The sequence below is a fragment of the Motacilla alba genome, chromosome 21, assembly GCF_015832195.1.
Source record: "Motacilla alba alba isolate MOTALB_02 chromosome 21, Motacilla_alba_V1.0_pri, whole genome shotgun sequence".
Classification (NCBI taxonomy): Eukaryota; Metazoa; Chordata; class Aves; order Passeriformes; family Motacillidae; genus Motacilla; species Motacilla alba.
Window position 1 is genome coordinate 3,218,243 of NC_052036.1, and position 26,605 is coordinate 3,244,847.

A 26,605-nucleotide genomic window follows, 5' to 3' on the forward strand; every position below is an offset into this window, starting at 1 on the left:
GGCTTTGACACATTTTCTCTCACGCCTCTTTCAGTCACTTTTGAAATTTGTTTGCTAATTTTTTAGCGATTTTTCTACCCGGAATTTGTGTCCAAGGGGGCTCTCAAAGTTTCTCAGTGCATCTATCTTGTCTGGGATTTATCGGGCTTGATTTTAATGCTGCCTCTGGATTTGTCCTTTGCTGAGGTGAAGTGTTTGCCCTTGTTTCAGCAGAAAACATTTTCAGTAAATCCACTAATGGATAAATCTACTAAGAGAGGCTGTCAGCCATAGGGTAGAGTATTTATATAGAAAGCATGGTGGAAAACTGTGTATTAAAAGAAGGAAGGAGCTGGAGCAAAAGTCCTAAATCAAACTGCTGGCAATACACTGTCTTGGTGTGTATTTCTTGCTAGGCTGTGATTCCTTCTTCTTGGAAATTATCCAGGATTTCCTGGCTCAGTGATCTGGGATACATTTCAATATACTGGATATATGGAGCAGTGGGCAGACTTCAAACAGGTCTGGGATTTTTTTTAATTTTTTTTTTTTTTTTTTTGAGGTATGGAGAGACATCCAAAATAGTGGCTGCCTTTCTCAGCTGATTTGCATAAATCCTCCTTGCTGCTTCCAAGCCTTTCTGGAGTTCCAGAGCGAGCAGGAGGCACCAGATCCCTCCTTCCCTCCCATTCACACAAACCAGATTGGCTTTGGGATCAGCCAGCCAGGGGCAGAGCCCAGACTGGAATTTTTGCACCTTGGCTCTGCTCACTCCTTCGTCAGTGAATGAACAAAGGCAAGGCCTTGCAGAAATCCCTCTTGGGTGTATGGCACTTCTTGGGAGCTGTGGAAGGGTCATTCCTGCACACCCACACCCCAAAACCACACCCCAAACTTCTCAGTTTGAAGTTTGGGATGGCGATGGTGAATTTGGGTTGGGCTCTTCCCAGCACAAAGCCATCCTGGGATGTGATTGCCCATGCCCAGGTAACCCCTGCGCTGCTCTTTGCTGGGCTTTCTAGAGTGGGGCAATTTAAAATAGATCAATTTTAATACATACGTAATAATTTTTAATATATATACATTTTTTGGGAGTGGCTGCTGTATCACTCATTCCCTCCATGCTGTCCCACCCCGGCCGTGCCCCTTCCCGCAGCCCCCAGCACACTTTGCCCATGGTGAATTGGGTTCTTCCCAGCACAAAGCCATCCTGGGATTTGATTTTCTGTGCCCAGGCATCCTGGCATTTGATTTTCTGTGCCCAGGTAACCCCTGGGTGTGAATTTGGGTTGGGTTCTTCCCAGCACAAAATCATCCTGGCATTTGATTTTCTGTGCCCAGGTAACCCCTGCACTGCTCTTTGCTGGGCTTTCTAGAGTGGGGCAATTTAAAAAAAATATATATAAAAGTAATAATTTAAAAATATATATCTCTGGGAATGGCTGCTCTGTCCCTCCATGGCTGTCCCAGCCCTGGCTGTGCCCCATCCTGCAGCTCCCAGCACACTTTGCCCATGGTGAATTTGGGTTGGGCTCTTCCCAGTGCAAAGCCATCCTGGGATTTGATTGTCCATGCCCAGATAACCCCTGGGTGTGAATTTGGGTTGGGCTCTTCCCAGCACAAAGCCATCCTGGGATTTGATTGTCCATGCCCAGGTAACCCCTGGGTGTGAATTTGGGTTGTGTTCTTCCCAGCACAAAATCATCCTGGGATTTGATTTTCTGTGCCCAGGTAACCCCTGCGCTGCTCTTTGCTGGGCTTGCTAGAGTGGGGCAATTTAAAATAGATCTATTTTCATACATATATATATATATATATAATATAATATATATATCTCTGGGAATGGCTGCTCTGTCCCTGCTGCTGTCCCACCCCGGCCGTGCCCCCTCCTGCCGCCCCCAGCGCACTTTGCCCATAGAAGGTTTGGAGATGCCTCGTTGTGCTGCTCTCCCTCCTCCCACCCTCCCAGCCACCAAGCCCGGGCTCTGGGAAGGTGGCCAAATGCCACTGAGGACACTGGAGCAATAAATCATCCTCCTTCCAACATCTGCAGGCCCCAAAGGCGAGCCCCTGGCCGATGATGATCTCGCCTCCCACCCCCTGCTTTTTATCCTGTCCCTGGCTGACAAAACACCTATTGTCACAGCCTGAGTGAAGAAGAGTCCTTTTTCCCTCACAAAGGCCCTCTGAAGCCAAGTTGTGAGCTGCCAGGGAAGATGCTGAGGGCTCGGCAGGGAGTCTATATCTCACTCTTTTGCTCTGTAGTTCATACTTTCTCTCTCTCACAGGGGTCACCCAAAGCCTTTCACTCCGGCTTCATATTCACATAAAGACATCAAGAAAAAGAAAAAACCACACCAGAAAGAATTATTAGGCATGGCTGTCAAATGCTTTATGGGGGGGTGGGGGGCGCAGGGGGGGAAAGAACAGTAACTCTTTATGTGCTGGCATTGTTACAGGAGCTAATGTACCACTGGAGTGCCGTGCAGGAAGACATTACATGCCTCAGGAATTGCAGGGGCATTAGGCTAAAATATTGGATTTCAGCAGAAAGGGAGTTTGTTTTCGCTTCTAGTTTCTTATCTGGGTTTTCTAGATTCCAGGAGGCTCTTTCCTGATCCTGCTCTCTTGAAGGACTTTTGGGGTTTTTGCACGTGAAGAATCTTTCCTGGCTGCTATTTGCATGCAAGGATTTTAGGATTTTAGGATTTTTGATCCAATAGATCAAGCTGCTCCCAGTCCTTTTATTTATTTTTTTTTCCATTGAAATTTAAAAAATCACCACCAAACCCTGCTCAAAACATTGATACTTCCTGATGGAGCGGGCAGAGCTGAATTAGTGCAAAGCTGAAGGCACAGAAGGTCAGACAGTGCCTGCCTGAGCCCAGCACATCCCCGAAACAGATTCACAATTACGGAATTGCCCGTTCCTGGCAGATTTCAAGCTGGAAAGCCTCCCCGAGTCTGCTGCCCATCTCCCTGCACCACTCTCCGAGGGAACTTTGGGAGCTGTGAGCTGAAGGCTCAGCAAACAAATCTCCTGCCCGAGGTTCATCCAGATGCCACATCCCCGTGTAGGGTTTTAACCCTTGGAAGTTGTGTCCCCTTTCTCTGCTCATTTTGAAGCGGGTGAGCAGTGCTGGGCATGGCTTTAAGAAGATCCTGCTGCCTGAGAGAGGAAGATAAATTAAAAACTTTATTTAATCCTTTGGAAGGCTGAGACTGTAAAGTTAACAGTCAAGCAAGCTATTAAAATTTACAGTGCAAGGCATCAAAACAGAAGGAAAGTGCACATGGATAAAGTTTAAAGCATCCTTATAAAAAGCCGGAAACCTAACACTGCATTCCTACAAATTATTCCCTTAGCAAACATTTTTATTTCCAATTAGTAAAAGAAAAATTGCTAATTTGCTGCAGTTGGACAGGCCTGACGTCTCAATCTGCAAAGTGTCAGTGCTGTGAAAGGAAACGTTTCACACTGTGCTGGAGAGAGAGAGCAGCTCTAAAGAGGGTCAGGGCATCGGGCCCAGAAAGCAGATTGACTGGCCATAGTGCTAAATTACTCACACAAGACAGACATTGTCTGCAGTGCCAGCCCTGCACCACTCACTTTCTCATTCTTTCCCTTTTTTAGTTGGTGCTGGTGGAGGAGGTGAGGGGGTGGCAGGGATGGCAGGAGGGGGCACGGAAGAGGAAGGGGAGGAGGGCAGAGCTCGGGGGGGACTGGGCTCATCCTCGGCTTCACCTGGAGCACACAGAGCCCTGAGAGGTGCACAGGGGGGGAAACACCCCTGATCCCCCTGGGAGCATCTGAGGAACCCACTGGGACACCCAGCCCTCTCTGGGATCATCCAGGGAACCCACTGAGACCCCCAGCCCTCTCTGAGATCATCTGGGGAATGCGCTGGGACCCCCAGCCCTCTCTGAGACCATCGAGGAACCCATTGAGACCCCCAGCCCCCTCTGAGACCATCGAGGAACCCATTGAGACCCCCAGCCCCCTCTGAGATCATCTGAAGAACCCATTGAGACCCCCAGCCCCCTCTGAGACCATCTGAAGAACCCATTGAGACCCCCAGCCCCCTCTGAGATCATCCAGGGAACCCACTGAGACCCCCAGCCCTCTCTGAGATCATCTGGGGAACCCACTGAGATCCCCAACCCTCTCTGGGACCATCCAGGGAACCCACTGAGACCCCCAGCCCTCTCTGGGATCATCTGAGGAACCCACTGAGACCCCCAGCCCCCTCTGGGATCATGTGGGGAACAAACTGGGACCCCCAGCCCTCTCTGTGCCACTCAGGTGTGAGCTGGGCTCAGAGGAGCTTCTGCTGGGATCCAGGCTCAGGCTGAGGATGAATCAGAGGGTCCAAGGAAGGTTTTACAGAATGGTTTGGGTTGGAAAGGTCCTTAAAAAACCTCCAGTTGCACCCCTGCAATGGCAGGGACACCTCCCACCATCCCAGGCTGCTCCAAGCCCTGTCCAGCCTGGCCTTGGGCACTGCCAGGGATCAGGGGCAGCCTCAGCTGCTCTGGGAACTCCATCCCAGCCCCTCATCATCCTCACAGGGAAGAATTTCTTCCTTCTACGCCGTCTGTGGTTTTGTTGGGCACACAGGACGAAGGAACAGAAGTAGAATTTTGACTCTATGTTTTAGAAGGTTGGTTTATTATATTATGATATTTATTATATCAAAAATACTAAACTAAAATTATACTAAAAAACAATGACAAATCATCAAAAAAAAACCCCAAAAAATAAAATAAAATACATAAGAAAATCTTACAACTAACTAAAAAATTTAAACCAGCTGCATCCTTGGTTGGTTATTAAATAAAAACACCTCACATCAACCAATCAAGGAAGCACCTGTTACATTCCACAACAACAAATAATAATTATTTCTATTTATTCTTGAAGCCTCTCAGCTTCTCAAGGAAAGAAAATCCTAAAAAAAAAAATGGATTTTCATAAAATATCATAACTACACCCACCTGACCCTACTCTCTGCCAGTTTGAAGCTTTCCCCCTGTAAACAATCCCTCTCCACCTTCCCTGAGCACATCCTGAAGGCGGCCCCAGTGCCACCCCCAGGAGCAGCAGTGGCACCCTGTGCCTGGCTGCTGGGACAGGCACAGCTTGCTGTGACACCTCTGAGCACCTGAAAGGTGCACCCCTGATTTCTGGAGGGTGGCAGCGCTCTGGGAGGCAAAGGGAGATCTGTGGTTTTCAGCACCGGTGCTGCTCCCTGCTTGTGACATCGGGGTTATGTTTATTTCACGGCCTCATCAAGAGCCCGTGAGCCCAAGCACTGTTTTGAGAGGGTTGAAATACCTTGACCAGGATGTCTGCGTTTACAGACAGGCTGGGGTTTGAGTTTAACTTGAATTTCACTATTACAATTGTTTTATCAATCGGGTTTAAAACCAAAAAAAAACCAAACCAACAAGATAAGGATCAAGCTCACAAATAATTACTGCTTTCTCAATTACAACCTTCTTATCTGCCTGTGACAAGGTTTCTGGCACTTGGAGTTCCTCCTGCTCTCATTGCGAGGAGTGATGAGCTGGGGGTGGAGCAGGGAAACTGGAGGTGGGAAGTGAAAGCTCTGGATGCTGTTTGATTCCTTGGGATGGGCAGCGTGTGGCAGCACTCGGATGGGGAACAGGGATGAGCTCTGTTGGTTTCTTAACGAGCCACTTGCTAACAACATTTAATTTTTGCTGCTTCTTCTTGCATTTCACTGTGCTGGGCACTCCTCCTTCCTTTCCCCAGGGAATCAGCATCAGGAGAGCACTTCCTTGTGCTGCAAACCCCACAGAATTCCCCAGGATTTGCTGGAGGAGCCCAGTGCTGCTGGTTTTGCTGGGGGGAAGCACCTTGGCACAACCACCCCCACAGCCCCCTCCCCACCAGACAGCTCCTGGCTTTCTTTCTGCTGATAATCCCAGCAGGACCTTTGTTTCCTGATAAAACCGGATTCCACCGGAGAAACCCAAACACATTAGAGGCTCCATTACATCCTCTGCATCCTTCTTAAAACCTGCCCTGTGTTTCCTGAGCATTAACCAGAGCAGATGCCTGCTGGGCTCCTGCGTGGCACAGCCACGGCCACTGCTGATAGCTGAGCAGCTGCCCTGATAACACAGTGACATTTCCAACCTGGCCCCGTTAAAAAGGGGAAAAGGGAGCTTGTCTTGGGTCGGAAAACTCTGAGGTATGAGTGGGATGGTTTGTTTTTGTCAAGGGTGAAGATGCTGTTCTGAGGAATCAGCTCCTGGTTTCTTCGTCCGTGTGAAAACCTCGGCAGGGATTCGTGGTGTGGAAACTGTGCAGGAAAGGAGAAAGAAAAAAAAATCAGTTTATTTTGGGTCCCAGGTTTGAATGTTACAGGATGGAAAGCCAAATATGTGTTTCCTTTTTGAGACCTGCCTGTCAGGGTGCTCCTGCCAGGGCAGGGAGCTCCAGCCTGCCAGGGATTCCAGGAGTGAGTTTCCTGTGAAGAGGCACATTTGAGTCTCAAGTACAGGAAGAAAAGGAAGGGAGAGAGTGATTCAAACTTTGGGGATGATTTAGGAAGTTTTTGTTGGGGCTGGGTGGGATGATCATGCTTGAATGAGTAAGTGACCACAGCTGCCTCCAGTTCAGTTTCCCTTTTCTTTGCCTGTTCTGGGGCAGAACTCTGCCCTGTGCATTTTGAAAAGGAGTTTTATGCAGAAAATTGGATGGAAAGCAGCAAAAAATCTTTTTCCCTTTTAAAAAAAAATTATTTTTGACCATTGTGCTGCTGTCCAAGGACCGAGGAGCGAGGGGCAGGCTGAGCTCAGGGCTTTGGTGGAGAGAGTCTGTGCTGCGGGGAGGGCGACTCGTGGCTCAGGAATTGTTCAGGATGAAGGAATTTGCTTCTTTCTCAAGCCACTGAAATCAAACCCAAGCTGCCTTGAGTCACTTGGTCGTTTTTTGTCTCATGGGCAGGCTCCAGGCGGGAGCTGAGGGTGATGTGGAAGTGCAGACACAGTCACAGCTCATGACAGGAGCTGAACCCCAAGTTCCTCCTGCATCCCTGAGCTCCTCCTGGGCATCTGGGGGGCTGGAAGCTGGTCAGGCACTTTATATAAGCAAACACCTCCACCTGGAGCTGCTGCTCCCTCCACAATAATCTGGCAGCTGCTCACCACAGAGGGTCACTTGGAATGTGTTTCCTGCATCTGGGAGTCAGTGCCTTCCATGCTATAGGGTTTCCTGCCTTTTATTTTATTTTATTTTATTTTATTTTATTTTATTTTATTTTATTTTATTTTATTTTATTTTATTTTATTTTATTTTATTTTATTTTATTTTATTTTATTTTATTTTTTCTTTTTATTTTTAAAAAAAATTCTTTTTATTTTATTTATTTATATTATTTTATTTTATTGCTGATTTTTTTATTTTATTTCTTTTTATTTCTTTTTATTTTTTAAAAAAAATTATTTTTTTATTTTATTTATTTTTTTTTTATTGCTGATTTTTTTGGGATTTTTTTTTCCTCCAGGCCTTTAGTGTCATCCTTCAAAGGAAAAAAAAAAAATATATATATATATTCAGGTTCTCCCTAAATGGTTGCCATAATTACAGCTGTGGGTGGCCACGCAGGGATCCTTTGGAAACCAGATGTGCCATTTTCTAACCTCTGCTGCAGGGCTAGTGGCTGGCCACAGAAATTGTACAGTATATAGGAAATAAAAATGGTTTTTCATGAAAAAAAAAAGTATTCTGATGTCCAGAAACACCAGAGCAAATTGCCTTTGATCTGTAGTTTTAAAAAGGATTTGTTTTAATTCCCTGTTGCCTATGGTCTTTTTCATACTCCTTTTTTTTGTTTGTTTGTTCTCAGGGAGATTCCCAGTATAATAAACCAGCTCTGGTTCCCCTGAGGTGTCCCTTTTTGTGGATCCCTAGGTTCCAGCAGCAGGAATGTCCCAGCTCCTCTGGGAGCGTTCCCTTTGGCAGTGCAGGTGTGAGGAGCACTGTCCTCACCTGCTCGGCCAAGCTGACACTCCAAAAGGGACATTTAATAAAAAAGGAAGGGCTTGCAGAAGTTTTGTCACTTTTTTCCCCCTGAGCTGATGGCCCAAAATGATGTTCTGATGGCCCCAAGCTGGTGGAGAGTTGACTTTTCAAACTCCTCCCTGCTTGTTCCGCTCTGCATCCCCAGTGCAGCCAACCCCTCAAACAGGGTTTGATAAATGTCATAAATAGAGTAAATATTGCTTCCCACCTGCCCTTGCCACTCCTGCTCTGGGCTGCTGGACACTTGCTGGGGTTTCTGGACACTCTGGGCTGCTGGACACTTGCTGGGGTTTCTCTCTGAACTTGGGCACATTTCAGAGTTCCTCAGGTTCCTCTTTCAGAAATGAGGATGCAGGTGGGAAATACCAAAGGTAGGGCCAGGAGCTGGGCTCCACTCTGGGTCCATCCCAGCTCAGGGAATTCTATGATTTTATAAAATGTGAAATAGTGAATTCTGGCCAGAGCTGCAGGAGTTTGGTTTTGCCTTTTTTTTTTGGTCATATTTTCTGGGAAAAATCCCCTCATCCAGGATTCTTCTCCTGGGAAGCTGAGAAGCCTCAGAAAAAAAGGAAAACAATATTACCTGATTTGCTTCTCCTGTGTTTTGCTGCTTTGGAATGTGGTTGGAGATTGTTTATCCAACAGGTGTTTGTTTCATTGGTTTCTGTGAATTGTTTTGACTCAATGATCAATCAGGGCCAAGCTGTGTCAGGGCTCTGGAAAGAGTCACGAGTTTTCATTATTATCTTTTTAATCTTCTGTCTGTATTCTTTCTCTATTCTTTAGTATAGTTTTAGTACAGCATTATAATATAATATAATATAATATAATATAATATAATATAATATAATATAATATAATATAATATAATATAATATAATATAATATAATATAATATAATATAATATAACAAAACATAATATAATAATCAATTAGCCTTCTAACAACATGGAGTCAGATTCATTCCTTCCTTCCAACGTCAGGGCACCCCACAAACACCACATCCTCCCTTGATTGTTTGTTTTTAGCCCTGTTCTGGTGGAGGGGACAGTTACACTGCCGTGAGATAAGCCAGGCTTCAAAGTCTGGGTGGATGTGAGAGTAATTCTGAGCTTACTGGGGTCAAAGGTGTTTGCATCTGAGCAGGACTGACAGCCTTGTGGTTAAGATTAGGCCTAAGGAGCTTGAAAGTCAATTTCTAAATGCCAGAGCCTGGGTGATTTGGGCACCTCACTTAATTTCTCATCTCTGTATCGTCTGTAAAATTGGGATGGAAATCCTCTTTTTCCAGGCTCACTGTTTATCTCTGGCATTCACTTATTTCCCAAGGTGTCTCGGGCAGAGTCATCTTCCTCTTTTATGTCTCAGCTGGGCTTTTGTCCTGGTGCTCCTGATGAAAAATGGTGGGAAGCTTGGTCAGGCACTGCCAGGGAAGTTCAGCCACAAGGTTTTCTGCCACAGAGCTTCCCCAGGACTTGGAAATGTCAGATGTGGGCAATAATGGGGAAAACTGGAGTGTCCCAAATTCAAAGTCAGTGGATTATCAGTGCTGATTTTCATTTCCCCACTGATTCTCTTCCTTTTCCCTTTTCTTTTCCCTTCTCCCTTTTCTTTTCCCTTCTCCCTTTCCTTTTCCCTTCTCCCTTTCCTTTTCCCTTCTCCCTTCTCCCTTTCCTTTTCCCTTTTCCATTCTCCCTTTCCTTTTCCCTTCTCCCTTTCCTTTCCTTTCCTTTCCTTTCCTTTCCTTTCCTTTCCTTTCCTTTCCTTTCCTTTCCTTTCCTTTCCTTTCCTTTCCTTTCCTTTCCTTTCCTTTCCTTTCCTTTCCTTTCCTTTCCTTTCCTTTCCTTTCCCTCTCTTCTCTTCTCTTCTCTTCTCTTCTCTTCTCTTCTCTTCTCTTCTCTTCTCTTCTCTTCTCTTCTCTTCTCTTCTCTTCTCTTCTCTTCTCTTCTCTTCTCTTCTCTTCTCTTCTCTTCTCTTCTCTTCTCTTCTCTTCTCTCTCCCTTTCCTTTCATGAGTTTTTTTCACTGAGATTCTCTAAATCTGCCTGCTGGAAGAGCAGCACATTAAGAGAATTATCATTTTCTCGTGCTAATTTCCAGCCCTTCCCAAAACAAGCATTGCTTGCTGAGGCTGTGCCTGGGTTTGAGCCAAATTTGCTTTTTGGAGCAGACTGAGCCAAAGTGTGCTGTGCTTTGGAGAACCAGTGGAAGGTGCTCCTGGCTTGCCCAGCCACAAAAGGCATTTCTCTGAGGGAATGATCAGATAAAGGTCACCCCGTGGCACCACAAAAAGAGCCTTGTTTGTGAAGCAGCTGCTGATTATCATTGGGGAGCAAATGGCTTTGAATTTTATAGCTGCTGTTATCTGAAACTAATAAAAACACAATGCAGTGACGAGCCGAAGGTCATCTCATCTCATCTCTGCTGGGGTGGGGAGTGCTCAGCAGAGCTCCAGGTTCTGCACAGGATTCCTCTGCTGCATTGCAAACATGCAAATGCAAGTTTGGGAATGAGGGATGTAAATCAAGGGCATCTCCTGTGCTTCCACGCTTCAAAGTTTGCATTTCCTATTTTCCCCTCTTGCTTCCCAAGCTCCACGCTCCTGGAGATAACAAACCCCAGGGTGTTCCCACCTGGATTTGGTGCCATTTCAGTTCTCCCAGCACTGGAGTGGTCGTGAGCCACCTCTGGAAAATCAGATTTAATAGAAAATCCATGGAAACAATCCAAAGGCTCACCCACCTTGCCGTTGTGCCAAGTGCAACGTAAAGAGACAGCAATAAATCACCCTGCTCTGCACCTCAAATAGATAATCAATTTAATTGAAAGCATCAATAATCATAGTTTGACATTTATTACCCTGTGGATGTTTTATCTTTTAGGCAGGGGACAGCGGGGCAATGATGGATGCCACTTCTGCCATGGAACACAATTATGTGGTGCAAGGAAAAGGGGTTTTATATTCTGCAGGAAAAAAAAAGCAAAGCAGTCGAATTCATATTCAAGCAGACTGCAGGAAACCTGTGAGGAATAAGTGCAAGTAACTCTCATCCCTGGGACCTGAATTCTGCTGTTATGGCTCGTGAGATGATGTTGCAAATGCTGCTTGGTGTGTTCTTTTTAAGTGATTTAGGACAGAAAATCTGCAGGGCCAGGTCTCCCTCTACAGAATATACAGAATATCAGCTTTTTTCTTTTTTTTTTTTCACGGTGCACAAGTGAAAACCAAAAGTGAGGTTGGATTGCTCCTCTTTTGGCTGTTCTTACGGTTTGTGCTCACCTGCTCAGGTCACTGTGCATCCTCAGAGGTGGAAAACAGTGTGGAAGTTACACAGATTGTCTGGACAGAGGAAAAAAGGGATGGAAATGTTCCTTTTCTCCTGCAGAAATGCTCCCATACCTGCAGGACAATGTCCAGGGCAGTGCCTGGATAAATCAAAGCCACGGAGGCGTGTGCTGGGTGGGGAAAGCCCCTGGCTGTGCTCACCAACCCTGGAAGGCTTCCAGGAATGTGAAAACCCCAAAGATTTGAAGTGGAGAGTTATGGAGCAAATTCTTCCTAAAAAAACCCAAAAGAATTGTCTGTATTAGTTAGAATCAGGTGCTTTTTATGTGGCAGATGAGGGGTTTTTTTCCTGATTTAGAGATGTAGTTCTGATGTAGAGATACTGCAATGGATCTTTCATAGTTCTACTTCTTTAAAGTATCTAGCCTTATTTGTAAGGCTGTTTTTGAAACTTGTTTTTAGTTCTATTTCTCTCTTAATAATGCCTTTCTTATTCCATAACATTTCCAAGTCAGTATTTCTTCTCTCAAAGTTTGCATACAGATGTATACCATGTGAGCTTTTTGTTAAACTTTGAGAATTCTCTAAAATTCTCTAAGTTTCCTGTTAATTCTCTAATTTCCTGCAGTTATGCATCACTCAAAGCAGGTATTTCACCTTTTCCTTCTGCTTGTTTTGAGGCTTAAACAGCTCAGACTTTCAGAGTGAATTAAACCTTTTGTACTTTGACCACGCAGTGGATTCTGCGCGTGCTGGAAAGTTCTCTTTGCACTTCCCCAGTCCCAGGAGGTGCAGGGCGTTGAGGAAGACAAGACCCAAGTTTATGAGAATGTTCAAGTGCTGTTATGTTATTCCCACAAAGCAGCAGCTTCCTCGATGGCACACTGAGATTATTTGGCCAGTCAGGATCTCTTAACTCTGCTCACATCAGTGATTATTTACTTTGAGCTGGCAGTTACAAAAATGCTTTACTTCATTAAACCCTCTTCAGTGGCTTAAATACATTTTGTTTCCAGCAGCTGGGTACATTATGGACATTTCTTTGTCTATGATCTATTGGTGGTAGTTTGGAAGATGTAAACATTTGTGCTATTTGGCAAGATGGTTGTGGAGCCATCTTATAACCTCAATGTTCCTCTTGGCACGAGATTAAAAACTCCTTGTAATCAATGCTCGGGGCTGGATCTCCCAAGATTTCCCTCAGAACTTGCTTGGAGTGTTGGGTAACAATACAGGCTGTGTGAGCTCTTCAAAACCTTTAATGAAGGAAAAAAAAAAAAAAAAAAGGATTTTTCTTTTTCTTCTGGTGCTGTTCTGAAGAAGCTCCAAATGTAGAACCCAGTTTAACTCCAACAGCAAATAATTGGAGTTGCTAATGATAATAATGGATTTTTTAAAAGAATCTCTTGGCCATTCTGGCACACTTCAGGAAAACCTTGTGCAGAGATTCCAGGACCAGAACTGATTTCCCTCCAGGACAGTGGGTGACACAGAGGAGCTGTTGAGGTGCCCCTGGGGACAGCTGAGGAAGACTCATCCATGTTTGGTGTTTCCCTGGTGCTGTTTTGGAAGAGGAAAGCAGCAGGTTTGAGTTTCTGAGGTGGATGTCTCCCACCTCATCTGTCAGGGATGGAGAGGGGTAGAAGAAGTGCCCGTGGCATCTGCAGTGTAAGGGATCATAATGAGCTAAAATATCCACATTCCCTCATCTCAGGAGCTCTCAGCACATCCTTCACTTCTCATCAGGTGCTTCCAGTCACCCAAAACCCAAGGGGGAAAAAGCAAAACCTTATTTCCTTTTGGACTCCCTGAATTCCAGTCTCAAGAAAATGCCTTGAAATTGCCACCCACTCTCTGTCTGCCTGATTAAATAAAATATTGACCTTTTCCAAACACAATATTATCATTCCAAGCATAATATTATCCAGTCCTGTCTGGGATTGTTTCTACATCTCTTAAAAGGGAGCTCACCTGGCAGCCCTATCAATTCAGATAAAACAGCTCTGTGTGCCTTCCCAATAAAAAGCTGATTGTGCTGGTGTCTGAAGCTGGGCCATGGAGTGATTCCCCATTAACTTCTCTTTCTAGAGAGCATCATTTGCTCAGTATCACTTCTGAATAATGGCAGGCAAAATGCTGTTCTGTCCCCTCTTGCTCTCTTTGCCTGCACAGAGTGGTGCTACAGGGAGTTCCTCTCCAAGTTTACTCTCCACCTCGGAGTAAATCCCTCCAAGTTTACTCTCCACCTTGGAGTAAATCCCTCCAAGTTCACTCTCCACCTCGGAGTAAATCCCTCCAAGTTCACTCTCCACCTCGGAGTAAATCCCTCCTCCATCTCTGAGCAGCTTCAGGACAAGGGGCAGAGAGTGGCACACGCAACAGCAAAGCTGTTCCCTGTGGTTAGCATGGAAAAGAAACACCCCAGCACGGGGAATTCCCCTCCTGCTCAGAGCCCAGGCTCTTCAATCCGCAGCTTTTAGTTTATTTGCTAAATTAAATTAGTGTCAAGTGATGTAAAGTTCCCTCAAGGCTCCTGGGAGAGGCTCCTGTGGTGGCTGCACAGGTGACTCTTCTTTTCCTTTTGGAGAAGCTCATCCTCGTGAAGGAACCTGGAATATCCCCACATTTCTCTTCCAAAAAAGGCACTCGAGCACCTCCAAGGCAGCCTCACGTTTCTCTTCCAGTTCCTGCCTGTAATGGCCCATTTTTCTTCCTGCCTCAGCCTGCCTGCTGATGACCTTGTCATGTTAAAGCGACAGCGAGGTTATCCTGCTGATGGGCATCAAGCTGACATTTCCCATCCTTTCTGTGGGAGTGCCAGGCAGGGATGCATTCCCAGCCAGCCCCTTTCCCTCCTGCCTCTCCCAGCTCGGGCAGAGAAGCCAAGCTGCCAGATGAGACAGTGCATTTCCCACTCCAGGCCTGGGGAATTGCTGGGAATGCTGCATTTCCCTCCAAGTGTGATTGATGACCCCGCCCACCCCCGAGGTTTCATCACTCTGGAAGTCTGATCTGTTTAAACCTCAAAACAAGCAAAAAGAGAAGGTTGTTGCTGTAGGATATGAAATAGCACGATGTGGACACGCTGCTTTCTCGAGGTAAAAAAAGGTGGTTTTAGTTTCTGACTCCAACATTTATAGATTTCCAAATGCGACAGTGGATTGGAGGGTGACAGTGCCACCTCTCCAATGGCACTGGACAAACCAACAGTCCATCAGATTTCTCTTCTTCCACAAAAGAATGCAAAACAACGAGTTGTTTACAGAAAGTGTGTGAGAAAGTTCGTTACAAGAATGTAAACATCAGAAGGCTTCGAAAAACTTTAAAAAATCGGGCAAGAAAGGTGAAATACCTGCTCTGAGTGATGCATAAATGCAGGGAATAAATTGGTGGAGAATTCTCAAAGTTCAACAAAATGCTCGCCGTCCCAGCTGCTCGCCAGGGTGACACCAGGGCTGCTGCTGTGGTGCGACTGGGGAGCAGCTCCAGAGCTGCTGCTTGCTGGGGGTTTGTGGAAAGGTTCTGTGTGGAAATGGGGGGGTGCCAGCCTGCTCAGGGAGAGAGAAACGGCAAGCGTTTCTCACCGGGGCTTGTGAGAATTGTCGGGAGTTGCAGGAATGTGGTAACTTGGTAGTGTAAACAGTCTGCAGGTAGTGTTTTCCCACTTTGTTTTCCTGTTCTTCTCAAATGCAGTGTGTGAGAAAGATGTTTTTATTTAAAGATGGTTTTTATTTAAAGATGGTTTTTATTTACTAGCCAATCAAGCAGAATGTCTCGTATCGGTCTATATAAACCAGAATCCTTTGTAATAAAGCTTCTTTTTCGCCTCTTACAATTAAGTCTCTCGTCTGTTCTTGTGTCATTCTTGACTCAAGACTGACAGAAATGTAGTGAATTGGAAGTTGGTTTTTATGTTTGTGTTTGTGATTTGGCATGTGGGGCACTGGAACACTCTGAGTGAGCTCAGGGAAGTTGTGAAATGCTGGGGCAGAGGCAGGGCTTGGCTTCTGAACCAAGATACTCCTTATTGACCCTTTGGATGTGGTAAAACAATTCAGAATTCTTATCAGTCTTTGTAGGCCGTAGGAAGAGAATGAAATGAGGTCATTTTTCTCTGTTCTTTCTCAAATTTTTAGCTGCCTGATGATTGCATTTGAGTAGGGATGGAGGCTGTCGTTCAGCACAGGGTGGTGGCAGAAGCCAGAGGCAGCTGCTCTGTGTCTTGAGACCTGAAGGAGAAAATATTTTATCTTGGAACATCTCATCCTGGTCCTTCTCCTTGGCACCTGTTTGCCAGGAGGGACGGAAGTGCTGAGGTTTTCCTCCTCCCCTGATATTGGTGCCAACCAACGCATCAGTGGCAAGACCTTGTCTGTGATGAAGGGAACTTTGTAAGAAGAAATAAATGGTGTTGATGATGCCACAAAGGGCTGAGGTACTGAACCTCTCTGAAGGGAAAAGGGAGCTTCTGGAAAGGGCATTCCAACAGATCTGGGAGTCACCACAGACACACCAAGAAGGAGAGCCTGGGTGATCTTGGAGGGCTTTCCCGACCAAAGTGATTCTGTGAGGAGCAGAACCTCACCCAGACAGAGGCATCAGTGGCTGGGGGTCAAACCATGAACAATTCCAAGGAGTGGATGGTGAATTTGCTGAATCCACCCCAGCATCCCCTCCCTTGGAGATCTTCCCTGGTCACACCAGGTGTGGCTGCACACCCGGTGAGTGCACGGAGCTGCCTTTGCATGGATTTATCTGCCCTGGGTGTTGAAGCTGCAGCTTGAGATGAGCTCTGAGCTCCTCAGCCCAGCCCAGAGGTGCCCATCTGTCAGCCCGGCCATGGTGGGATGATGCACAGCCCCTCTTTATTCACTTATGATTATTAGTGATCAGCTGAGCAAGGGGGGATCAATAGATGAACTGCAGGGGAAGTTCGTTTATATTCTTCTGTCAATACCAAGGTCATTTTTATAACTAAAAAGGGTCGAGGACAAAAGATGGATGGCTCGTGGATGAATTTAACCATCCAATCCATTTACATCCCCGCAAACATTTACATCCCCATGGCTTTATCTGTTAACCAAAACATTGCACTTCACTCCTCAAGATGATTTTTTGCTGGGGTAATAAATAGCTCTGGCTGCATTAAGTGATTGTGCAATGTGGGCCTGTGGCAGACAGAATTTAGAGCTGATGACCTTAAACTTCCACTCTACTGCTGTTTTTTCTGTGCTTACAATGAAGATGTGGCTGCTCTGCGGTGCAAAAGCACCTTGTGTCCAGAAATCTTGTGTTTTATTTAATTTATTAGCACAACAGTCTGTGCCAGGCAGGTTTCAGGTTGGAGATGAACAAACTGAGTAAGTCAGATACAATTTAATCCTTGCAATTCCTGTTTTAATCCTCAGACTGCACACACTACTCAGCGTGAATAGTGTCTCTTTAATCTTTCCAGAATTCAGTTTTATAATGGAATTTCTCTTTGGGTGACAGAGAGCTGGAGGTAATATCTGCAAGGGGGTTTAAAAAGAAAATCATAATTCATTTAAACTTTTTTTTTTTCCCTCATATGTACTGTTACACATTTCTTTTCTGGGACAAAGTGAGCCAAATACCAGACTTGGAGGTTTGTGTTGTTAACTGGGACTTGCTCGGCTGTCAGGGCAAAGGGAGTGCACTGGAGGGGTGTTTACAGTGCAAATGTTTCATCTCTGCTTCTGGGCCCTTTAAAACCTCATTCATAGAATCCCAGGATGGTTTGGGTTGGGGGGAACCTTACATCTCCTCTTTTTCCACCCCTATGGGCAGGGACACCTCCCACTAGCTCAGATTGCTCAGAGCTTCATCCTTCAACACTTCCAGGGATGGGATAATTCTGATTATTGGTAAAACCTATTTTTTCCTAATGGTGGTCACCAAGAGCTGGTTGTGAAGGTGATGTTGGATTGCTGGGATGGAGAAAAAGAACAGGCAGAGGTTCCATGTGGAGCCTTAGGAAAGGGAAAGGCATCTCCAGCTGGATCCACAGGCAAGGACTGAATGAACTCCGTTTGATTTCAGCAAAACTGCCAAACTCTCAAGTGAGTTTCTCATGCTCATTAACACTGGACTTTAAGAAGCTGATAAGAATGCAATATAAAATCAAAGAGCCCCTAAAGACCGCGAGATTATATTTAATGCTCTCCTATCACCAGGCCCTGAGTGCTTGGCAGGAGAAAGGGTGACATTTCCTAATCAGTCCCCTCTCGTATTTGTCTTGGCTGGAAGTCTCCAGTCCTCAGCTCATTGAAGTCACTGCAAATTCTCTCCATCAGATCCTGTTTGACTTCCTGGTAGCTGCAGTTGACTCCATCCCAGTGGCATGGAGGAGCTATGTCTTGAAAAATCAGTGATAAAGGTTGTGACATGTACGGAGATCACAGGTTTGTGTTCTTTCTCCAAATCTTTGTTCTTGAACATCCATTTTTCTTCCCCTGACATTTTCCTGAGTTTGGACTGTGGGTACAAACACATTATTCCACACTAAAGGTTGATTTAGGATGCTCCTTTCTTTTGAAGCCCACTTGGAACAACCTGCCCTGAGGCACCTCTGCAAAGTGCATTTTGTTCTCCTGGGATTCAGGGAGCAGGAAGGATTCCTCTGTAAAGCCACAGAGGACATGAGCAAGTGCAGAGGTGTTCCCTGCTAGCTGCAGTTAACTCCATCCCAGTGGCATGGAGGAGCTATGTCTTGAAAAATCAGTGGTAAAAGTTGTGATTATGCATGGAGATCACAGGTTTGTGATACACAGGTTTCTGTTCTTTCTCCAAGTCTTTGTTCTTGAACATCCAGTTTTCTTCACCTTATCTCCCCCTGACATTTCCCTGAGGTTTGGTCTGTGGGTACAAACAATTATTCCACACTAAAGGATGATTTAGGGTGCTCCTTTCTTTTGAAGCCCACTTGGAACAACCTGCCCCGAGTCACCTCTGCAAAGTGCATTTTGTTCTCCTGGGATTCAGGGAACAGGGAGGGTTCCACAGAGGACATGAGCAAGTGCAGAGGTGTTCCCTGCAGCAGATTTCCAGAAATTTTGGGCCGTGGATCTCTCCTAATTCCACACATTTTTTTTCCAGCAGCACCGTTCCACCTTTTTGCCCGGGCTTCCAGCTGAAAAATAAATGGTTATAAAATGGTGTGTGGAGTGGCAGGGCTTTGCAGGCTGTTCCTGGGCCACAAACCACAGCTTGGCTGCTCCCCAGTGTTCCCAATTGTGCTGGGGTTGCCCTTAGCACTGAATGCTTGGTTTATTCTTTCCACTCTTTTCAGCCCGTGGTTTGTTCCTTGCCAGTCGGAGCTGTGCTCTTCATCCTCCTTGCCTCTGAAATTCTTCCCCTCAGAGAAGAGCTTTCCTCCCTTCCCTCTCAATTCCAGGCACATTCACTTCAAATTCCCAAGGCAGGATATTGAAAATTTCCTCAAGTTAATAGGGCTCGCGGATTTGCTTACTATAGAAAAAAAATGGAAGATTTTGGCAAATTGTTGGCCAGAAAATGCCATAAAACCCCTGCATTTTAACAACAGGGCTGAAAGAATAAATGTTTAAGTGCTGAAATGGTTTTTCTGTGGGTTTCTTCCATGTCTGGTTTTCCTACAGATGCCCATCAGTGCTGTGCCTCTGTGGGTTGTTGGCTGCTGTGTTTGAATATATATATATATTTAAATATAAATATACATATGAAGGTCTTGGAGAAGAGAAGCTTTGGGCTGACCTAATTGGGGTCTTCCCAATTAGGGAAGGGATCCCACAGCAAAGATGGGGAGAGGCTGGAGGGACGGGACAGGGGGAATGGATTCAATGTGCAAGAAGGGAAGTTTAGGTGGGAAATTGGGAAGGAATTCCTCCCTGTGAGGGTGATGGGGCCCTGGCAAAGGGTGCCCAGAAAAGCTGTGGCTGCCCCTGGATCCCTGGAAGTGCCCAAGGAAGTGCCCAAGGCCAGGTGGATGGGGCTTGGAGGAGCCTGGGATAGTGGAAGATGTCCCTGCCCATGGCAGGGGAGGAACAAAATGTTCTTTGAGGCCCCTTCCAACCCAAACCAGTCTGGGATTGCATGATAATTGATATAAAATGATAAAGAATCTCTTCCCTGTGGAATACCTGCCGTGGGTTCTGGTGCTCTGTGCCTGGGCTGGGTCCCACAAGGTGCTTTGTGCTCCTGGCCTGTGGCCAGAAAAGCACTTAGGTGTGCAGACATTCCTGGTTCTGCTCATTTCGCTGATACTTCTTGCCTCAATACGTGACTGGGCCAGGGCCAGCCCACTCAGGAGTTGGCAGGATAAAACTTTTAAGGGAATAATTAATGGAAATTATGAAGAGCAAGATTTGTAGCTTAATAACAGGGTTGTCTCCTGAGCTGGGGTGGAAGAGAGGAGCAGGGAGGAGGTGAGGTGTTGTATTTGCAGGGTGCCCCGTGGCAGGGAGGAATGGTGCATCTGACTCCATGTCCACAGAAGGCTAATTTATTATTTTATGATACTATATTATATTAAAGAATGCTAAACTAAACTACACTAAAGAATACAGAAAGGATACAGACAGAAGGCTAAAAGATAATAATGAAAACTCGTGACTCTCTCCAGAGCCCTGACACAGCTTGGCCCTGATTGGCCAAAGAGTGAAAACACTCACACCATAAACCAATGAAACAATCACCTGTGGGTAAACAATCTCCAAACACATTCCAAAGCAGCAAAACACAGGAGAAGCAAGTGAGATAATATTGTTTTCCTTTTCTCTGAGGTGTCTCAACTTCCCAGGAGAAGAATCCTGGACAAGGGGATTTTTCCAGAAAATATGATGGTGACAGTGAGGTGTGGGAGCACCTGAGCTGCTGGACAGGAGAGGGGCTCCCAGATGGTTTAAGACACAGAGAACACATCCTGGAGGCGCTGGGTCCTGCTTGGGGCTGGAGTGAACTCTGCCAGGTGCCAGGGCTGCAGTGCTGCTCTGATGTTGCTCAGTGGCTCAGCTGTGTGTGAGTGCCAGAGCTCCAGGCACAGGCTGGGATTGCTGGGGTGGCCCTCATGGGTCCTCCCAGCTCAGGATATTCTGTGATTTCCTGATCTGAGACATTTTTTAAAGCCAGAAGAGGCTGGCTGGAAGGAGCTGTTTGCTCTGCAGGTCCTGCTGTCCCTGTGTCCATGCAGACAACGGGGCCATCACATCACAGACAAACAGAAAAACTCTGCCATGAGCCCAGCTGAGAACAGCACACACTGGGCACAGCAGGGCCAGAGCCTCTGCTTTCACCTGAAGCATTCATGTGAACCTGTGTGCAAGTCGGAATCACAGCCCCTTGGCTGATTTAAGGCAAAAGAAGAGTTTTCTGGCTCTTTTTCTGAACCAGCTGTGGTGAGGCAGATCTGAGATGGTGCAGGGGGCACAGCCCGGGTTCCAGAGCTGGAAGGGATGTCCCCAGTGCCCTGACCAGGCAGGAGGGCTTGGGAAGGGCCAATGCCAGGGGCAGGTGCCCAGGCAGTGGGTGAAACCCTGAAGGGCTCGCTCAGCTGTGAGCATCACTGATGCCATCAGGGGTGTACTCAGCTCTTCCTGAAAAAACAGATAATAATAAAAACGAAGTTATTGAAAGCAGTGCTGTTGTCTTCCTCCTGAGTTCTGTGCAGTTACTGGGCATTCTCTTCTCCTTCCAGCTTGGAGCAGATGTGGAAATATCCCTTTAAAATCCAGATTTTAAAGGGATAATGCGGCAGGGGCAGGTTGCAGTCTGTCACCCTCAGAGTTTGCTGAATGCACCATGCCCTGCTGAATGCATCAAGCAATGCCTATTGAAGTTTGGGTTGGGGTTTTTTTTCCCCCCCTAAATGACAGTTTATCTGAGCTGGGGGAATGAATGGATAACGTTACTATTTACATAAGCTCATTGTGATCTGTCTCAGTAATGTAATCAAATTAGGGTTAACTGCAGCTGGAGAATGCCAGCTTGTAAACTGTTTTTCAAAAAGAATCACATGGTGTTCCCTGACATGTTTCGTATACACTCAGGGGGCTCTGTAAAAATTCTAGCACATCCCTAAGTGGAGTATCTGAGGCAGGATCCTGGTGCCACCAATTCCCTGAGCCCAGGGAAGGAAAGGCAGAGAAATCCCCCCTCCAGCCCAGGCCCAAGGCACAGGCTCTCCTGACGTGGCTGCTGCTGACATGTTGTCTTTCCCCTGGCTAAAATCAACAGATCAGTTGATAGAAAAAGCATGTGGTGTAAATTCTGAGCACATTCAGGAACATCTGTGCTAAGTGCAGGAGTGCAGCCCGCTGCACACATCCAGCTCTATATTTAGTCTCGTGGCATTCGCATGAGATGAAGCCCAGCCTGGGCTAAAATTACCCAATGAGCAGATTTTCAAAGTATCTTGGTATTTTTTCTTAATAAACATCACATCTGGGGCTTGCTTTGCCTGGTTCTGCCTCTCCCCTCTAAGCAGGAGGGGCTGTGGACATCTCGGTGTTGCATCACCCCCTTCCCATGTGCCATGGAGGGTGGAATCCCGGGATGGGCTCTGCTCCAGGACACCTGGTGTGGCTGTTGGGCTGCTCTCTGGTCACACAGGTGTTTATTCCACGCTGGGAATGCAACAGGACAATTCTGAGTTTCCCTCCAGCTCCCAGGAAGGTTTCTGAAGGCTCATTCAGAGCCCTGGCAGTGGCTGGGCAAGGGGAGGTTTGGAATTCTGGCCTCTGCTCCTCCACAGACACCCCACCAGTGCCAACACCATCCCAAGCTGCCAGCCTGCTCAGCTGGAGTGGGAAAATGGGACATTCAGGACATTGGGATGTGTCCAAGCCAATGCAGATGGTCTGTGGTGGAGTTTGGCCCACAATAACATCTTGGACATATTTTTTTTTCAAATCAGGTGTAAAGAAAGGATGAAATATTAAATCTAAACCAGTTCCTACTCTCCCACTACTGCTACAATGCCTGTTCACCCATAGAATCACAGAATTGTTAAAGTTGGAAGAGACCTTTAAGATCATCAAGGCAGTGCAGCACCACCACCATGTTCACCACTAATTGTGCATGTTCTGATAGCTTGAGTGTGGAGATGGTTCCATCAAAATTAAAATTCTTTGTGATATTGAGGGGTTCTTCCCCCAAAAGTTCTGTAATAGATGGGAACTCAAAAAGGATTTCACCAAATATCAAAACTCAGCCATTTCCAAATACTTTGAATGAGCAGCAAGACCCTACAGAGGATTTTCTGCAAAACCACCATTTTTGAACATGGATGAAATATTTTCACAGAAATTCTGTTCTCTAAGAACTTTGAAATTCAGGGTCTGCTATGAATTGAAAAAGAAAAAAAAAAAAAAAAGGTTTGAGAGGAGGAACTTGCCCCTTGAGCACAGCTCTGTCCAAACCAACAAAAGGAAGCTTGTGTTGGCATCTCCATTCCGACTCAGGAATTCCTGACTCTTAAGCCTGTTTATACAGGGCTCCACCACAGCCCAATTTGCACTTCATTGGAGTTTTCTTTCCCCTCCACGTTTATGGTGCTGCTGGACGGGGGGATTACACACTCTGACTGCACACACTTCTCTGATTGTATCCAAAGGCTTTTTGCAATAATAATTACAGGGAAGCATCTTCATTTGGAGGCAGCTTCATCCCCGTGGATGTTTTGGAGTCGTTTTGCATTTCTGTTTCAGCTCTGAAAGTTTGATGGCCTAATTCTCCAAAGTTTTGGGGGATTGCTGGTTCCTGGTGAGCGCACTGGGAGCAGTCAGCACTCCCTGGAAGCTCGGTGACATCTAGGACAGGTGGGATGGATGTTGGACTCCAGTCATTCACGGGGATGTCAGGGTGTTCCAGGGTAGGAACACAGAATTTTATGGCTCTGGGATTTGCCTCTTGATCCTATTTGCTCTCAGCTACTTTGGAAACCGCAGTTTCAACGTCCATTAGAGCTGGTGTAAAGCACGGAATGGTTTGGGGTTCTTCCCATGGAAACACAGCCCCTTGTTAGTGCAGCTGAGCTGGAGATTTGGCAGCAGGTTGGAAATTTGTAAATCAGTCGATCTCACATGGGCATGGCCAAAGCGGGCCCGGAGCTTCCTGCCAAACTCTCAGCTGCTGAAAGGCAACGGAGCCTGTTCTCCTCTCCTCTCCTCTCCTCTCCTCTCCTCTCCTCTCCTCTCCTCTCCTCTCCTCTCCTCTCCTCTCCTCTCCTCTCCTCTCCTCTCCTCTCCTCTCCTCTCCTCTCCTCTCCTCTCCTCCTCCTCTCCTCTCCTCTCCTCTCCTCTCCTCTCCTCTCCTCTCCTCTCCTCTCCTCTCCTCTCCTCTCCCTCTCCTTCGATCTCCTTCCCTGAATTTCCCTGAGCTTCTCTGAACTTCCCTGAACTTCTCTTCCCTGAACTTCCCTGAACTTCTCTTCCCTGAACTTCTCTTCCCTGAACTTCCCTGAACTTCTCTTCCCTGAACTTCCCTTCCCCATTTTAACCTGCATTTCCTTCCACATTCATCTCTCTTCCTGGAGGTTTTTCCTGCTTTTTGGCAGCCAAATCACCTCTCCCATCTCTGGGAGCCCCAAGCACCCCGAGCACCCCTGTCCTTGGGTGTCTGTTTGGCCTCATCCACCCCAGATCCCCTGGAGCTCCGGGAGCCGATGGAATTCCCGGCTGGATCAGGTCCTTTCCCGGCGTGTTTACCCTGGAGTGAGATCCAGGGGGATGCAGGGTTGAGGTACTTGACCTCCCTGAATGCCCGCTGACCTGGAGCTAATCTGAGGGGGAGCACAGCAGCGATTTAATGACTTGTTCCACCACACCTCAGCTGGAGGGGGAATTAAAGAGCGCTGGGGGGCCGGAGCATCCCGGGATCTGCTCCAGAGGGACTCAGTCCTGGAAATCCTGGAGGTGCCTGTTCCCTTGGTGCCCATGCTGTCCACACCCATCCTTGTCTGCCAAAGCTAAGGGAATTATTCACAGAAGTGACAGAAAACATTAATATGTATATATATCTAATATTTTTTAATACACATAGCTCAACTATGCAAATGCAAATATTATCACTGCACTGTTATATTTAGTATATTCTGCAGGACTAGCTCCCTAAGTCAATAGAGAAAAATTGTGGTCCCATTCCACTAATCAGTGTGCCACAGACAGTTTACTTTCCCTAGCGAGTGTACAACAGAACAAAAATATGTAAAATAAATAAATAAATAAAAATTATTCTATTTTTTTGTTTTTGTTTGTTTGTTTTTGCTTGTTTTTTGTTTGTTGTTTTTATGTATATACATATTAAAATCTAAATTACAGTTGTGCTGAAAACCCTCCATCGAACTTCCCCAAACATCTGGGTGCAGTTGCGAGTTTTGGCCACTATTATCAATAATATGATATTTATTCATTGTCCCCCTCATCATCCTAACAGCAGCAATATGAATCTCTATTATTTTTTAACATTCTTAGCTGCAACACAACTGAATTTTGTTTCTATTCTGTTTTTTCCTCAGCAAATACTGACTGATCCTGAGGTGACCCCCCAGGAGGGCAATATAAAAAAGGTAGGACATGGCTCAGTCTTCTGGGAGTTGTTTTATTCCCTGGCTTGGAAATGCACCTGGACACTTTTCCCTCACTTTTGAACCGAGGTGTTGATGGCAATAACGTCGTAAAAGTTTTCCAGTGTTTGCTGTTGCTTTTTTGGATTAAGTGTTGCGGTTCTGTTGGCGTATTTTCCTGTCTTTCTGTGATTCCAGTCATTATGAAAGAGAAAATAATAGTTTGAGGTGTTCTTGATTCAGCTACAACACAAACAGCTGATGGGCCAAAGCAAAAAACCTCATTTACCTCTTTTCCAGTAAAAGAAAATGTTGGTCCTTTGTTAAAAGTGCTAAATTTTTGGAGGTCACTTCAGCATCAAATGTGGCTGACGTGAAGTCCAAGGGAAAAGGAGCAGGTCTGTGAAAGGATAAAAATTCAGCCCATGTGATGCATTAGTGGTGCTTCTCATCACACCGTGGGGCTCCAGCTGGAGCAGTGAAAATATGTTCCACGCTCAGCCCGGCTGCACTGGGCTCCACTGCAGCTGGGAGGCAGCCTCAGCATGACACATTTGGGGAGCCAGGCTGCTGTTTGGGTTGGGGCTACCCTCAGAAGCACTGCAACGAGGTTTTGCTGCATGTGGATCTGTTGGTCGACAGCTTTGCCGATTAAAGCTTTGCCAGTCGGGTTTGATTAGAGCCTCTGGATGGCCGTAGCTTGTGCGTCCTTTCTGAAAGAAGGAGCTGGCCGTGACTCCTTTTAGGTGCAGTTGTCTTACAGAGGATGTTCACAGTCCTGTTTGTGAAGCTTTTGGGAGTGGGAGATCTCTGGGGCTGGCCCTTGCCAGCATTGCTGCTCATCCTTCAGGCCGTGCTGCTTCTCCACTCTCGAAACTAAAAGGAATCCCTTGCTTCCCTCTGCCAAAGAGAGTGAAATGCAATCCTTGCCAGGCCCCAGAGTCAGGCTGGGAAAAGGGATTTAGACACATGTCCAGTATGGCCTGTTCTGTTCTTACCATGTTAAAAAATAAAAAATCAGGTTTTATTTCCAAGGCTCCCAAGAGGAAGCATCCTCTGAGCATGCCGTGACCTCGCCAGGGCCCTGTGGCAATAGGGCTGAACTTTTTACCTTGGGCACCTCCATAACTCATGGGGTGTCTGTCCCTGCCTCTGTGGGATCCCTTTGTCTGGACAGACGTGGTGACAAGGTGGCAGGTTCTCATTATGCCCACGCAGCTCCCACAAGGATGGAGGGAATTCTCCATGGCTCAGCTAATTCTTATTCAGTTTAATTATGATATCACAAACGAACTCTCCATCCCCACCTCCAGGATTGCAGTACCCCAAAGAGAGCAGGAGTTGTGTGAAACAGGGAAACACAAGATTGGCAGTTTTATATGTTCAATCCATGGGCTTGTATTTAAACTTTGTGCTTTTATTTCAAGGGGGATTGCTACAAAAACTGCAGGTCTTTGAAAAATGCCATGTGCTTAAATATTTCCCTGTGCAGCAGGTATAAAACTGGACAATTGTGATATTTGACAAGGGGGGAAGGCCTGGCCTTCCACTTGTGTCTTTTAAATGCATTGTAGAGGAGCACTAGTGGGAGTTTATGAGGTGATAAATTTATTGAAGGATGGGCAGTAGGGTTTTACAGCTGGGGTAAAGGAGGTCAGAGCAGTAAGGTAAAGAGTTCAAGTCTAAACTTTATGGCTTGTGAAAAGACTACTGTGAGACAGCTTTTCAGT

General features: G+C 46.2%; 1 protein-coding gene across 5 annotated transcripts in view; it reads left to right on the plus strand.

Annotated features, from left to right (window-relative positions):
• Positions 1 to 26,605, plus strand: part of PRDM16 (PR/SET domain 16) — a 315,191-nt gene that overhangs the window by 138,740 nt on the left and 149,846 nt on the right. For all 5 annotated transcript variants that reach the window (XM_038160107.1, XM_038160110.1, XM_038160108.1 and 2 more), the window contains one exon: positions 24,828 to 24,878. In XM_038160107.1, the coding sequence (XP_038016035.1) occupies positions 24,828 to 24,878 (51 nt within the window). The remainder of the gene's footprint in view (positions 1 to 24,827; positions 24,879 to 26,605) is intronic.